This window comes from Ambystoma mexicanum, chromosome 6p (genome assembly GCF_040938575.1).
Source record: "Ambystoma mexicanum isolate Mex_15411 chromosome 6p, UKY_AmexF1_1, whole genome shotgun sequence".
NCBI lineage: Eukaryota > Metazoa > Chordata > Amphibia > Caudata > Ambystomatidae > Ambystoma > Ambystoma mexicanum.
In genome coordinates this window covers 522,053,639-522,069,026 of record NC_090935.1, presented here as the reverse complement: position 1 = coordinate 522,069,026, position 15,388 = coordinate 522,053,639, and the positions used below count along the sequence as shown (strand labels likewise).

Here is a 15,388-nt window from a genome sequence, read left to right as displayed (position 1 = left end):
AACACTAGACCGCATGGCTTGGTTCTAAAGAACTGAGCTGTGTAATAGGCCTCCATGTTGGATTAAGGTACAAAACTGGTATTGCTTCATTTCAGATAATGAGCCTGGCGCCAATGGCGCCAGGACTGACTCCATGTATGTTTCTGATGGAGTTTTCAGGCCCTTGGGGCCAGTGTAAAGGGCTTTAGCCCCACTGCTGCCAGGGGGCTGTTATACCCGAGGGGGCCAGGGGCATGGATCGTGACAAAACGGCACTGAAAATCATTTTACATGGGTGTTAATTTTTCCCTCCATTCAACAATAAAATCGCTGTGATTGAGCATCACCAAAGTCTCACACAGACAAACCAAAAGCAATCACTTAATTGTAGGTGCTCCATACGCATACAAACCCACATGATATACTCCACACAAAACTCCCACCGAACTCAGTTTTCCATTCACTGTCAAGTAATTTATGTGCAATTCACCCACAAAGCATACGCTGTGGCTCGTATAACACAGCCATAAGCTCACCCGCTGCATTTAGATCGACAAATATACTGTATACCACAGTCTGTGCATGCACTCCACACCCAGAAAGCTTATTGCACAATCTCGTGTCCGCCACAGTCCCAAATATAAGGTGGCCATATGCAAAAGGGGCGTTTGTTACACATACAACCCTGCAAATGTCGCAGACTTTTCCAGGTGTGCACGGGGGGGAGGGGGACGGGCGGTAGGGGAATAAATGTCAACCAGGGTAGGGAATGTCCTTTGTAGTGGTGGCTCTTAAAAGCTTCCATAGTAACAACTCTTTTTTCAGGCTTTTATAATTGTTTTTATTTGTTGCACTGCGCCTCACATTCTTACAACAGCGTCTTCACTGCAGCCTGTAGATTGGAAAACCAAACGTCTGCCACTGGGCGACAATGAAATGCCATTTCCATTGAGAAGGTGCACAGATTGATAACCAATGTTGTCATTGTCACAGGAGTACATCTCAGCAGCACACAAAATGTTATACATGCTTCTGTTGATAAGACGCTTTCCCACTCTGACTGCCGACAACATTCATTGGAATAATTGTAAACTGGAGTTGGTGGTATAAAGCACATCGCAGTGGCAAAAATGCGCTGCACTTCTTTCATCATCTTTTTAGGTCGACAGTACACACTGGCACAAGCTATGGAACCCAAAAGCAATGCTCCATAGTGCACTGCCACAAGATGTACAGTACCTAAAGTGGCCACTCATCGAAAGTTTGCAAGCAAAAAGGTTGAAAGTACGGACAGCGAGACCGCACCAGTCTCCACTTCCTCCAAATTCAAATTGCCCTGAACGTCTCTTTCCACGGCATACTGGAGCAGATCTAGAACAAAGCGATCACCCACTATGAAATACTATGCGTCTCGCCATCTCTGCCAGCCTCACTATAGAGTAATGAAACAAAATATGGTTGCCCTTTCCTGTGATGCACACTCTAACCACCTGATTGGACAACTGCAACAATCACATTTCCATTTGCCAGCAGGTTCAAAAGCGCAGAACGTAGCATGTGCGTCTTGCAAAGTATTCTGAGGGCCGTGCACCAGTAAATCATGAACAGTCCTTCCCTTTCCACTATCCTCTTCCCACCACGCCCTTATTAGGAATTGCAAAGTGCTCACACACGCATCCACCAATGCCCTCTAAGACTTCAGCATCTTACGATGTCAGTTCTCCACAAGACGTCATATGTACGGTTACAAAATCAGCCTGCACTTGTGCTGTTATTGAAAAGCACATTCAGTGGAAAGTTCAGTGAAACATTGCAGGAGTTATACTTGCACATTCATCCACATAGGCACCCATCACCACAAAAGAAAGGTATGAACATTTTCTTTTTGCAGTATGTTCACAACTCTGTTTTAAGTGCCCTGCGCACGATATCTGCCTCCAAGCGTCCATTATGTGTTTAAAAAGCATACTGATGTTCCTCCCATCTCCTACCATGAAATGGCAATTTGTTGGTATGTGCTTGCAATATTTTCATTTACCCATATCATACACTATATTAGCAAAACAGGAACTCTGTTCTTTCCTTCCGACAATGCCCACTGACAATTCCCTACTAACCCCCGCCACCCTCAACTGCATAACTCATAAAAAGAAGGCACTAAAGCCACCACTAAATGTATGTTAGCAACCTACAGTCACTTTCCAAAAGGTCAGTGTCTGCATGGCTCTGGTGCCTAGAACGCTGCACTGTTGCCAGAGGCTCTTTTTAAATCTGCCAGCTTCCACTCTGCGCCCTCAGCAACTCATCCATAAAAGGGGTGCACAACTTGTCCTTGCCCAGAACAGCAGGGATCGTATCTCTTCTGGACTAAAATGTCTGCAATAGCTCACAGTGGCTGCGAACAATAAAATAAAAGCCCTGTGCATTATGCAGAAGGCCTTCTGGGCCCTGGGACCTCAATACCTTGCACTCTCACTGCCTAAATATCCGCTTGCTCCAGCTCTTCCCTCATCCACCTACTACTCCCTCAGGGTCATTTGCTTCTACATCCAACCAGATGGTGGTAGATGTGTTTCTTCTGCTGGGGCATCCCTGTGGAACATGCTCTCTGTCTCCCTGGACCTTGAGGAGAAGCATCGTAGAGTCTGAAAGCACCTGAAAACCTTTCCATGCGCTTCTTTTTCCGCTCCTCACTTCCTGGCTAAAATGCATCGTGCACTAGTTTCCTACCCACCCCATAATCCATGCCCTAGGCCACCTGCCTCCCTACAGGGGGGATTGTTTTCTATAACCCTAACAGTCCAGCCACCACTTGATGCCTACACTTATCCTTGCACTTACCAGCACCGGCCGTAGTTGTATGCATTTCTATTTTTTATTGTTCCCATGTACTGCACCTTGCCCTCCCCCTTCACTTGCGCACTCTCAATGTCAGCTGGCCTAGAGGAATCAATGTCTCTGTGTGGCCTCCGTTCCGCCTCCCTTTCCTCGGTGCGCCTTCAGACACTTGTATGCAGGCACGATACAAATGGCACAAAATACCATAGCACATCATAATATATGATGCACACACTGCATTCACGACAACATGATGCCTGCCACATACCTTGTACACTTCACAATATGGCCTTCCCACTGTAATGCATGTACTACAAATGTCAGAAAAGTGATCCCACAAAAGCAGCAGGGAATGTATATTAGCAACATTAAGCAAGTGCGTGTAGTGCATGCATACAAACAGGATGCATGCCCCTTACCTTGCACACTTTCAACATAGCCTCCTACATCGGTACAAACAGACCTTCTGTCCCAGTGTTTATGTACACACCACAACCAGCAACCACATTGTCCAAAGGCTTAGCCTCAACAGGGCCAATGCCATAGCTGGCATCCGAAAAAGAGCTGGATATGCCACGTCTAATCCTCAGAGTCCCTCGGAATCCACTGCATTACCGTGCTAGAAACTGGAGGGGGTTATGTAAAACAGGGGTGGTGATTGTGTCTTTAGGATTGTCTCTAAAAACACATTCTTTTTGTTATGTACGTGCATTCATAAATTGTTTTTCTCTTTTGCTCACTGTCTGTTTGCTTCTACTCCTGACATTTTTCTCAACTGCAAATGAACGGTCATCTTAAATTTCTATAGAATTCTCTACAACCCTTCTTGCAGAGTGGAAAACACAACAGCATTGCCAATGGCGGTCAAAAAAATGCCATTTCCTTGGCACCACTGGAAATCTATGCTGGTTATTAATGCTTTCATAGTCGGTGCAGACCATCCCAGCACTGCACATAAAGTCGCACATGCTTCTGTTTATCCAACATCTCCCGACCTCTGGCTGTGAACAAATTACACCGGCATGCTCCGATTGTCCTCTTGGTGTCATCGATGAGAAAAATCACCTTTGCAGTAGGACATATCTGCATCACAGCTGTCATCAACTTCTTTAAGTAAGTGAGCAAACATGAGCACATGTGCCCCAAATTTAGTCCTCCAAAATGCACGACCACTACACCTACAGAGGCCAAACATTTGCAAAGGAGATCCATGCACCTGAAACCCCACTCAAACTGTGTTCAACGGAAAGTCAGTATCGAAGCCTCTTTCCACGGCATACCTGTGCAGATCGTGCCAAAAGACATCACCAACTATAAGCACTCGCCGTCTTTCCATCTCTTGCAAGCTCACTGCATTAAACTGTGTGCCAAATATGTCACTGACCCTTCCGGTGAACCACACCCTTGAATCCTCAATGGAGAATCCCCACAGTTCCATTTGCAAAGGCTCCATACTCAGAAGGCCATGATGCGGCACGTGCGCTTCCCAGCTACAGCTAGGGCCACGCCCTAGTAAAGCAGACAATACTTCTTCCCTTTACACTCAAATTTTCCGACACTCCCTTAGTGGCACCTATAAAATGTTAAAAACGCCTGCACCAATCACATACTGAACCTCGGCATTGCACACTCATTTCTGTACACAACTACATATTTCCAGTTAAACACTCCGAGAGCACGTTCGCTTTGCTTCCAAAGCCCCTCCACCAGAAACTTTTCCTACAGGATGCCCTATTTCAGCATCCACAATGATCCTGTGGCGCACCCAGCACACCTTTCGCAATCCACACAACAGTCCACCCTTGCCCACACCCAGCACAACACTATGAATCCATGCATGCGACCATGTGGGCAGGTAACATTGTGCACAAACGAACATACATTGCAGCACTTCAACCCAACTCCCTCACACCATAAAACACCCATTCACGAAAACAGGTCGCATTTAGCAGCATCCACAAACATAACACAGCCTCCATCACCCCTACCCACCACCATTCATAAAGTATTGTGTCACTACCAACCTAACCACAACATTTTCACAACACTGGCCCTACTTCAACAAATCTGCACACAGCATAGTAAAGAACCCATACAAGCTGCACTTCAACCATACCCTCTGCCATACTGCCAGTATGCACACACTACATGCACCCAGTACCCACACTGCGTGACTTTTCATTGCACCATCTCCAATCACACATCCAGAACTCTACCATGTTCTACCAGCAACATCACCTGTGGAGCCAAACATACACACCTGCAAACTAACTTCTGCTGCTCTATGGCGTCTGAAATGTACTCCACAGCCATTCTTTACAGGTCATCACCCTCTACTGGATACACAGTCAAAATTGCATTAGTGGCGTGGGTTTCCTCAAGTCCTAGGCTCTTCAATGCATGGCCTACGGCCTTCACCAATGCACCCAATAGGCTAGGCCTTGAACACAGGCACTAACATAATGCCACCATGCATGTGACCAGATCACCAACTTCGCCAATCCACATACACACCACTGCCACCAGCACTACCCAACCTGCACACGCATCCACCAATCACATACTGAACATCCGCATAGCAACCTGGTTTCGTGAATGGGTGCAATCAGCAGAATCCACAAACATACCAGAGGTTCCACCACCCCTACCCACAACCATTCACAGAGTATTGTGTCAATACCAACAACATTTTCACATCATTGGCCATACTTCTACAAGTCAGCACAGAGCATAGTAACCAAGCACAATTAAGGTGCACTTCTACCATACTGACAGTATGTAAACCCAGTGCCCACACTACATGACTTTTCACCTCACTATCGCCAAGTACACATCAAAAACGTTACTATCTTGTAACAGTGTCCTCACCTGCGAAACAAAACATGCACGCATGGCAGCTCACTTCTGCTGCTCTATTGCACCCAATAGGCTAGGCCTTGAACAAACACGCACTGCAACGTAATGGCACCATGCATTTCACCAACTATGCCAATCCACATACACACCACTGCCACCAGCACTCCTACCCAACCTGCACACACATCCACCAATCACATACTGAACCTCTGCATTGCAACTATTCACAAAAACAGGTTGCTATCAGGAGAATCTACAAACATACCACAGCCACCACCACCCCTACCCACACCCATTCACAAAGTATTGTGTCACTACCAACAACTTTCACAACATTGGCCCTACTTCAACAATTCAGCACACAGCATCGTAACCAAGCACAATTAAGGTGCACTTCTATCATATCCTCTTCCATACTGACAGTATGCAAACCCAGTGCCCACACTACATGACTTTTCACAGCACCATCGCCAAGTACACAGCAAAAACTTTACCATGTTGTAACAGTGTCCTTGCCACCAAAACCAAACATGCACGCATGGCAGCTCACTTCTCCTTCTCTAGTGTGTCTGAAATGTGCTCCCCACCCATTATTTACATGTCACCACCCTCTAACTGCTGCAGAATCTAAAATGCATTACTGCCGTGTGTGTCCTAAAGTCCTAGCCTCTTGAGTGTATGGCCTATGGCTTTCGGCCATGCACCCAACAGTCTAGGCCTTCAACACTCTCACTGCTACATAATGGCACCATCCATTTCACCAACTTTGACTATCCACATACACAGCACTAACACCAGCACTCCTACCCAACCTGCGCACCAGCCAAGGAACTATGCAGCAACTAATTGCACCAGTTACCATAACATAGAACGAAAACACACTCTACACCCCTGTGCACTTTCATGCACATACTATGGCCGTGGCCACTTCCATTCCCAAACTATTGGGTCACTGCCAAACTACCCACGGTGCGCAACACTGGCCTATTGCAACCAATGTGCACACACTGCACTATGCAAACACCACCCTGTACCGGATATACACCCACACTTGCGTTACTGTGGTGGGTATGCTAAAGCCATACGCTCTTCAGTGCATGCCCTACAGTCTACGGCCTTCGCCCATGCACTCAATAGTCTAATCCTTCACAGACCAAACAACTTCCTGCACCCACGCATGCCACCATCTACCCAAATACCGCATTCCATTCGCATAGCACAGCCACCAGAGCTCCCATCCAACCTATGTCACGCGCAATTCATTCCCCTTTCGAAATTGATCTACCACCACTCAAAACGGAAAGAGGTCGCCGCAAACAGGTCACGGCTGAAGCTATCAGGCCGTTACGACAACTGCCTCCAATCACCACACAAAGTACTCGCCTGTTTAGCTACCCGCGACAGGGCACAGTACGCGCAAAAACTGCAGGCATTCCTCTGCCTTCTTCCACCTACCTACATAGGTTACATAAACCACTTCTCACTCCCCCACCTGTTCCCTCCCTTCTTGCCACCAATATATGACGTATGGTACACTTTCCAGACCCTTCCGCCACTGCCGCATTGTCCTCCGATACACCATGGCAGCGTTTCCCAAAAACTTTGACACACTGCACGCGTCCCTCCAACCAACCACCAGCCGCTTCCAACGTTCGCCGACATCAAGGAATACCGCAGGCCAATGAGACTTCGGACCGAACAAGGAAAATGGGTCCGCGGAGCGTACCCAGATATCACTAATTTTTTGGGATATACATTTCAGTAATTTGCAACAAAAGTACTGGTTGGGTTTCCACCAAACACACAAAAGCACGCTTTCTGACCCAAGCCCCCACTCCTGCTGCAAATTTGGTGAAAATCCATCCAGCCGTTCGGGCTGTAGCCATGCGCAAAGTCTTTCCCCAATCAGTCTATGGGGGAAAAAAAATGTTGGGACCCCCCGCCCCAGCACAAAACCTCACCCAACTTGGCGTAAAAATTCAAAGCCGCCCATATACTTTTTTTTGCAAAGATTGGTGAGGATTCCTCAAGGGGGGGCGAAGTTATAAGCCGCCGAAAAAGTGCTCTTCCTATATTGAGGTCGGTATGTATACATGGAAAGAACACAAATCGTGCAAAGCATGTTGCAAATGCACTCCTCCACCACAATGTTGCACGAAATCAAAGGGAAACAATCCTTTTAGCAGCATATAATCCTTTATTGTGGATCCCTCAGCAGGGACATAAAAAGCCAATTATGCATTTCGCAACAGCTTGTTGCTAGATCACATTAAATGAAAAAACAATGTGGAACAAGTCTTTATACATTCAAAGTGTTCACTGTGATCACACTGGCTAGAAGGGCATATTCTCTGATCACATTGGTTAGAAGGACATAAGCCTTTCTCTATGTTGATTACACATGTGATTACTACTGGAGGCATACAAAAACTGTCGGCCATATTGGTGTGTCCAAGGAAATGTTATGATTGCAAGGCCTGGACCCGGGAATTTCCCAAGGCAACTGGCTCGGCTCAAGGCAACTGGCTCGGCTCATATATGTTTAGTATATTAACATTAAACATGCATGCAATCCTCTTTATCCTATGTACTACCCAATGGCCCCCTCGCACTCCCCCCCGACCCCCTTCCTCCTACCCTTGCATTTGTGCGATCTCCATGTCACCTGACCTAGTAAGATCGTTGTCTCCGTCTTCTCACTGTTCACCCTCCCTTGCCTCGTCACGCCTTGAAACACTTGGCGCGTTATAAATGCCATATCATATCAACCCAAAAGTTCTTAGTGCTTTACCCGTCACATGACAAATGAGAAAATGAAAACTGCATTACAAAACCCGCCTCACAGGGAAATTACAATCCAATTCCACTTCATCATAAGAAGGACCAAACTGTATGATAATGTTACACATAAAACCAATTATCCAAGTGGGTTTCTGACACAAACTATTGCTGGGATTTGAACTTCTGGAGAATGTAAAGTGCATAGTGCTAAATATGCGATAAGTGAGAATACAGTGTTCAGTGCTATTGAGGGTTGTGTACTTGCTTCAACAGTTGACTCGAAAATGGATTAGAACAGCCCACTGGGATTGACACAAATAGTTGCTAAATAACTTTGCTGCCGCCATTTGCCTTTTCCTCTTTTTGGGAACTCCTTAGAATATAAAAGTTGTTTCGTCCCACATTCCACAAGACAACTTCCGATTTTTTATTATTTGCAACAAATTGCACGTTAAAGTGTAATATGATGTATATGGTTAGTGATAGTCCGGGTGCTCAACACATGTACTGGATATCATGTTTAGTATATTGCTGGTTCATATTTGTTCTAATGATCTGTGTGTAATTAACACTAGGATAAAATTGCAATTATACTTGAGTATAGTACCAGTCCTCTGTTCTTTAACTATGTACCTGGACATTACATTTTAAAAGGAAACGCTTGCTAATTACCAACTGATCGTAGCCTGACGAAGACCCGGCAGAGGTGGAACGCGTGGCAGTTTTGTGCTAGGAGTTTTTGCTAAACTGTTATGGTTTTGTGATTCAACATATCAAGAATTGATTAAACCCTATACATTTTTCTAAAGATCAGTGGAGTGCTGTAAACTATTTTTTGTTCTGGATTTGCATGTAGGTCTTGCAGGGTTTGGAAGAAAGTGGTTGCCATCAAATTCTTCTCTACAAGATAATACAACTAGTCAGATCACACACACATAAGTGTGTTAAGCCTAATGGAGTTCACGACATTCTGGTGTGTTTGGATACCTAAATGAATTGCTCATGATCTAACTAGATACAGTAATAACCCATATCGCACAAAACCTTCCACGTGTCTAAAATATGAGTAACAGGCAGGTGATTGACCCTAAGAAAGTTGTTCCAGTTAAACGAGCAAGAAGATTGGTCATGACGGACTTTCTCGTCAGGACATGTTAAGAATACACGTTTTTCTGTAACATACCAGACTTTAGCACAAGCTCTTTTATTTTTATATCTTGATTTCTACTTGTGCACAAATCTTTCTTTTTTGGGGTGCGATATTATGCTTTGGTGGTGGGGTGGGCTCAATACTACGATGGGGCAATAAGTGCAGCAGACAAGGTCTTTACCTTTTTTGGTTGGGCAGGAATAGCTCATCTTCAGACTGTGTTGTCCGAGTAGCCACTGTACCAGCTACACCAAAGTGGTGGATTCTTTGAAATATCCTAAACACTGAGAATTCCTTTGATCAGCTGTCAATTCCTATATTTCTTTAGCCATAACCCCTCTACACACAAATGTGTTCCAGATGCACCTCACGCACTGGTGCCAACAAAGCAAAAATATATCTGGGATAGCTCGTTTTCCTGTGCAAATGGCACACTGCCAACTAGTTGAGGTTGGCCCAAGAATTATTTGCTTATGGGTGGTCCCCTTTTGTAATTTGCTGACTGGGGGGAAGGGGTGGAGGGCATAAACATGGAAAGAGATTTCCAAAAAAAAGGAATGATTCAACAGATCGTACCAGATCTCTAAGCACTCATTACACAGCTTTTCTTTTGAATGTTGCCATATTTCACTGGCGCTTGGGTCTAAGAATGGGAGATTCTGATTCAGCAGAGACTGGGCCAAAGATCTGAGGAGTATGATCTAAAAGATGCTCCTGGATATCAGCAACATCCCATTAAGCATAGCTCCGAGGAACTATAAACGATGCATCCTGCTAATCTAACTTTCACATGCGATCTAGACTATAACTTTTTGCCCCTCACATACAACCGATCATGCTTTAAAATATCTTCTAGACGTGCCATAACACTACACGAATTCCCAAACACACAGAGTCAATGGCACATAATAACTAGGTTTGGATTGCACCAGCTAGCATGTGAAGGCAAACATTTCTGTTGTTCGCAGCTGCTGATGTCAAGCTAACATACGGGAGCCAAATAGCTCCCATGATCAATGTCGATCCCTTTACATTATGTCTGGCCCTAAGTGCAGCCGAGGAGTTTTATCTATGTTTTGTCAAAACACACTGTACTACTTCAGGTTACATCAACATTACCTGAAACAAAAGCAGCCTTTGGCCACTGCTCGCCTAGTTTTGGACACTGGTCCTCAGTTGAACGAGATTTCACCTTCGCCCATAATGCATATTATTTAGTGCCGCTTTTGCCCCGTGCCCATCACCATCTCACGAGTCATAACTTTCAATTACCTCCATAAAACGATGGCCGAAGCACTCAGATTATTATCTGAATGGCGCGGGACGTTTCTGTTGAATCATTTAAGACAGCGAGTATGTGGGTACCAAACCATCAGCTCGATTACCAATTGTAATTACTGAGGCCAATAAAAGCCCCTCAATGAAACTGGCGAGAAGTCTGGTGCTGTTCATTTTACTAAGTGAGCTCTCGCGAAGGTCGGCATCCTAACCAGAATTAGTCTCTGGCCACTTTACCCGTTTTGGCAAAGTTTAATACGTTTCAATTGTATTTAGGCGGCTAGTTTTCAAACGCCCATCATTTCATCCGGCCATATAAGAAACACTAAGCATGCACAACGCGTGTTTACATAGGAGTTTAACAAAAGCTCGCATAACAAAGTATGTATCTGTCCAATTAACAGAAAGCGGAAGGGGGGATGAGGATTCCCAGCCCACCCATGCCTGTTCAGCACCATGCCTTGGGACTCTGACAGACAATGCGCATGCGTCACCCGAAACCCAAGCCGGCACTTCCCTGTCCTTTTTGAATGGAGCCATGGGTATTCCCAAAATATGAGACTGTGCCCCGTCTGCTCTTTAGATCCACTCATACACAGAGCGGAGCACACGGTGGCTCTAAAGCAAATAACATGCAGTGCACCAGGTCCATGAGCCGGTGCAGGGAGGCGCCAATCATATGGAGAGTGGTCTGAAGGTGCAGCCGATCGGATGGATGTAGGCAAGCCAGTAATGAATGACATCTCTCCCCTCCCTTATTCTCTCCAGGGACTCACCATCACTTCGCTTGATTTCCACATAGATACCGATCTGCATCTTCCCAAATACAGCGGCCGTCATCCTGCCGCATGGGGGGCTACAAGGGTAGATAGGGGCTCCGGGCCTCTCCGCGGCGGGCACCGGGGATGCTCACACACAGAAGGGCAGCGCCGATCCCAGGCAAATAGGTGAATAGGGGCGCTTCCGCCAGCGGAAGATGAGACAGATAAAACCCGGCGCCGACACAGGAGGAGGAGGCTGGAGAAAATATAACAGAAAAGGGGCCGGGCCGGCCGTGGGAGGGAGCGGTGGCCGCTGGCCACTGCGCAGGCGCCAGTGCCGTCAGTGGCAGCGCGAGACAAAAAAAATCAAACCTAGGAAAGTCAAGGGGAGCGTGCTGTTCAGAACAGCAGGCTACGTCACACGCAAAACCCGATAGGCAGGTTGAACCTGCGCTGCGAGCTTACGACCACAGTGTCCTACCATGTCAGGATCAGGCAGGCTCATTTGGTTTAGTTCATCAAAGGGAAGGAAAGCCGGGCAGTTTTTTTTGCCTGGCCTCAACATGACTGTGTACTGTCCCCTAGGCAACGCCCATATGCCGGTAGACGTCTTCTACTCACTAGGAGGAGGGCGGGAGTTGGCGCGGGCATCCGAAGGAGCAGAGTGAAATGTTAGTTGTCTGTCTTTGATTGCAAGAACAAAGGTTTCATGGTCTGTTTGATGCGCTGTAAACTGTCTTATTCATCATGAAAGATCCATTACGCCCTCCGTCACCTGAACGCTCCCTTACATAGGAACGTTCTATTATCTACGAGTTCCACTGACATCACTGTCAGTGTATACTATATAACATATCCCTTCTTATATAAAGCAGAGTATGGGGAGTAAAAGGGGGAAACAGACAAGGGAAGAGAAAAGGAGGGAAAAAGGGAATGAACTGTTTTGCATGCAAACTCAACATTGGTATGGGAATAACGTTACATGGGTTTCTTATGGCAAAAGGATAATGTGACAAGTACTACTAGTAGTAGAGATAGTCACTGTTGAAGTTTCGGCTGGCCCTGCGATTCCTCTTAGATAGTCCTCCAACTGGGGCTTGGTCACTTGCATCGCGGAACCTGTCATTTTCTTTATTCCCACAGTGTGCATCTGTTGTTATAAAATTGCCCTCCAATTGTGTGTCTTTGTCTTTGGTTGAACTTGGTCTGTTGCTTTTGTCTTTGCTTGTACCTGGTCTGTTGAAATCTTTTTCTATTTTCACGAGATCATCACCGGACCATTTCTTTCCATCATCCAACACCACAGACTTCCCATGACAGCTCACCACCTTTTGTGGGGACCTGAAGCTGGATTCACCTTTAAGTGTTTTCTTGGGCTCTCTAACGCACACCCAGTCTCCTTCTCGGATCACCATTTCCTTTACTTTATTTCTTGAATCGTAGTATGCTTTGTATTTCGCCTGCTTTTCTTTCACCGTTTTCTGCACATGATCTGTGTTCAATTTTGCTTCTCCAGTGTCCATGAAAATCCATGCAGGTCTTAGTCGATTGGACGCAACTCTGCCTCGCATCATGGTGAAAGGTTCAACGTTAGTGGTAGTGTGTGGAGTTGTCCTATATGCACATAAGGCTTCTTTAAGTGTTTCTCTCCACGGGAAGGTGTTGGCTATGGCCAATTGAACCACACTCTTTACAAGCCTGTTCATTCTCTCTACGAGTCTGTTTGAAATCGGATGATAAAAGGATGTTGTTATGTGATCGATTGATCTATCTCTGAGGAACTCCTGAAACTCCAATGATGTGAATTGGGATCCGTTGTCGGAGACTAATTCTTTGGGGTCTCCTTCTCTGTTGAACACCTCTGTTAAACAGTCTGTGATCTTTTTCGTGGTTACGTTTGTTTCTGATATTCCCCAATCTGTCTATTTAGAGGTGTAGTCTACAAGTACTATGATGTATATTCTTACAGATTCAAGGTTTTCAAATGGACCCATGATGTCTATTGCCAGTTTAGACCACACACTCTTGGGAGGTTCTATTGGTTGTAATGGCGTCTTTCTTAGAACCTTGGATTTGTCGCTAGTGGCACAAGCAGGGCAATTTCTGACGATTTCCTCTGCTTCTCTCCACATGTTCGGCCACCAATAATTGCTTCTCACTCTGTTCTTCGTCAAGCTCCTCCCTAGGTGTCCCTCGTGTGCTAGGTCGAGTAGTCTTTTTCTAAGTTTTACAGGCGGAATTACCCTATCGCCTCTATAGACATGCTCTTCATCCATGGATATCTCTTCCTTGATGGGTATGAAGTCTACCAGAACTTGACCAGATACTCTCCAGTCATTGGCTATAGCTCTCCTAATCTCGTGTTGTTCTGTATCAGCGCCAGTTATGTTTTTCCATTCATCTTTGGGAATTGCCGGATTTATAGCAGCTATGATGTCTCCTTCCAGACACTCTGTCTCAGTGTCTTGGTTGGTTGACAATCTGGAGAAGCAGTCAGCCACTTGATTCTGTGCACCTGGAGTAGAGCATATCTGAAAGTTGTATTGCATAATGTCGAGATTCCATCGTCTGAGTCTCGGTGATATGAGGTGAGATGTTTTGGACTGGAGGACATGCACTAAAGGTTTGTGGTCTGTTTTGAGTAGGACGGGCAATCCCCTGATCAAGTTCCTGAAATGTTGTAGGATCCACTTCACTCCTAGAGCTTCCCTCTCTATTGTGGAATAATTCAATTCTGCTCCTCTCAACACCCTTGATGCAAAGGCAATTATCAGCATTTATTTATTTTGTAACTGTTCTAGGACTCCACCTAAGCCGACTTTGCTGGCATCCACCGATATGATTGTCTTGGCCTTGCAATCAAACATTCCGAAGGCTGGCGCTCGATTGATGTTGGACTTTATTTCTTCAAACTCGTCCTTACACTCTTCAGACCACACAAACTTGGTTGTCTTTTTCATGAGGCTCCTCATATTTCTGGTTCTGTTGGCGTAGTCACCTATGAATTTGGAATAATACTCCGTCATTCCGAGGAAACTCCTCAATTGATCCTTGTTTTCGGGCTCGGCAATACTAGATATGGTGTCCATTAGCTCCTTCTTGGGACTGATGCCCTTGGCATCTATGGAATGACCACGGTAAGATACCTTGTCGCACTTAATGTTGCACTTGTCCAACTTTAGAGTGAAGCCACTTTTTTGGATCACCTGTAAAACACCCATCAATTTAGCGTTGTGTTCTTCCTCTGTGATGGCTGAGATGAGGATGTCGTCTTGTAAGCAGTGTACGCCCTCCAGGCCCCCAAACAGGTGTGACATCAACCTTTGAAACACCGCTGCAGCTGATGCGAGTCCGAACAGCATTCTCCTGAACATAAACGCCCCCAAAGGAGTGACAAATGATGTGAGGCTTTTTGAGTTCTCTTCCAGGGCAATTTGATGATAAGCCGAGGATAGGTCCAGGGTGCTTAAGTATTTTGCCGGTTTCATAGTTGTTAATATTTCAGATATGTTCGGAAGGGGATGTCTATCGATCCAGATGTTTTTGTTCAGGTCCCTCAAATCGACACACATCCTTATGGAATTATCAGGCTTTTTCACTAGCACTATTGGGGCAAGCCACTCTGAACTTTCTATGGGCTGTATGATGTTCTGTTGGCACAGGCGCGCAAGTTAATTTTTTAGTGCTTCTTTTGTCCCAAGAGGGACTCCACGAACTCTGTGGGCTATAGGAATGGCACCCTTCT

At 45.7% G+C, this 15,388-nt stretch overlaps 1 protein-coding gene across 4 annotated transcripts in view; it reads right to left on the bottom strand.

The window, feature by feature from the left end:
* Positions 1 to 11,917, bottom strand: part of KIF2A (kinesin family member 2A) — a 1,079,703-nt gene extending 1,067,786 nt beyond the window's left edge. For 2 of the 4 annotated variants that reach the window (XM_069627334.1, XM_069627335.1), the window contains exon 1: positions 11,659 to 11,861. In XM_069627334.1, coding sequence (XP_069483435.1) covers positions 11,659 to 11,722 — 64 coding nt within the window. In that variant the 5' untranslated portion in view covers positions 11,723 to 11,861. Of the gene's footprint in view, positions 1 to 11,658 lie in introns of all 4 variants that reach the window. The other 2 variants (XM_069627337.1, XM_069627336.1) reach the window with 2 other exon arrangements.
* Positions 11,918 to 15,388: the final 3,471 nt, after the last annotated feature.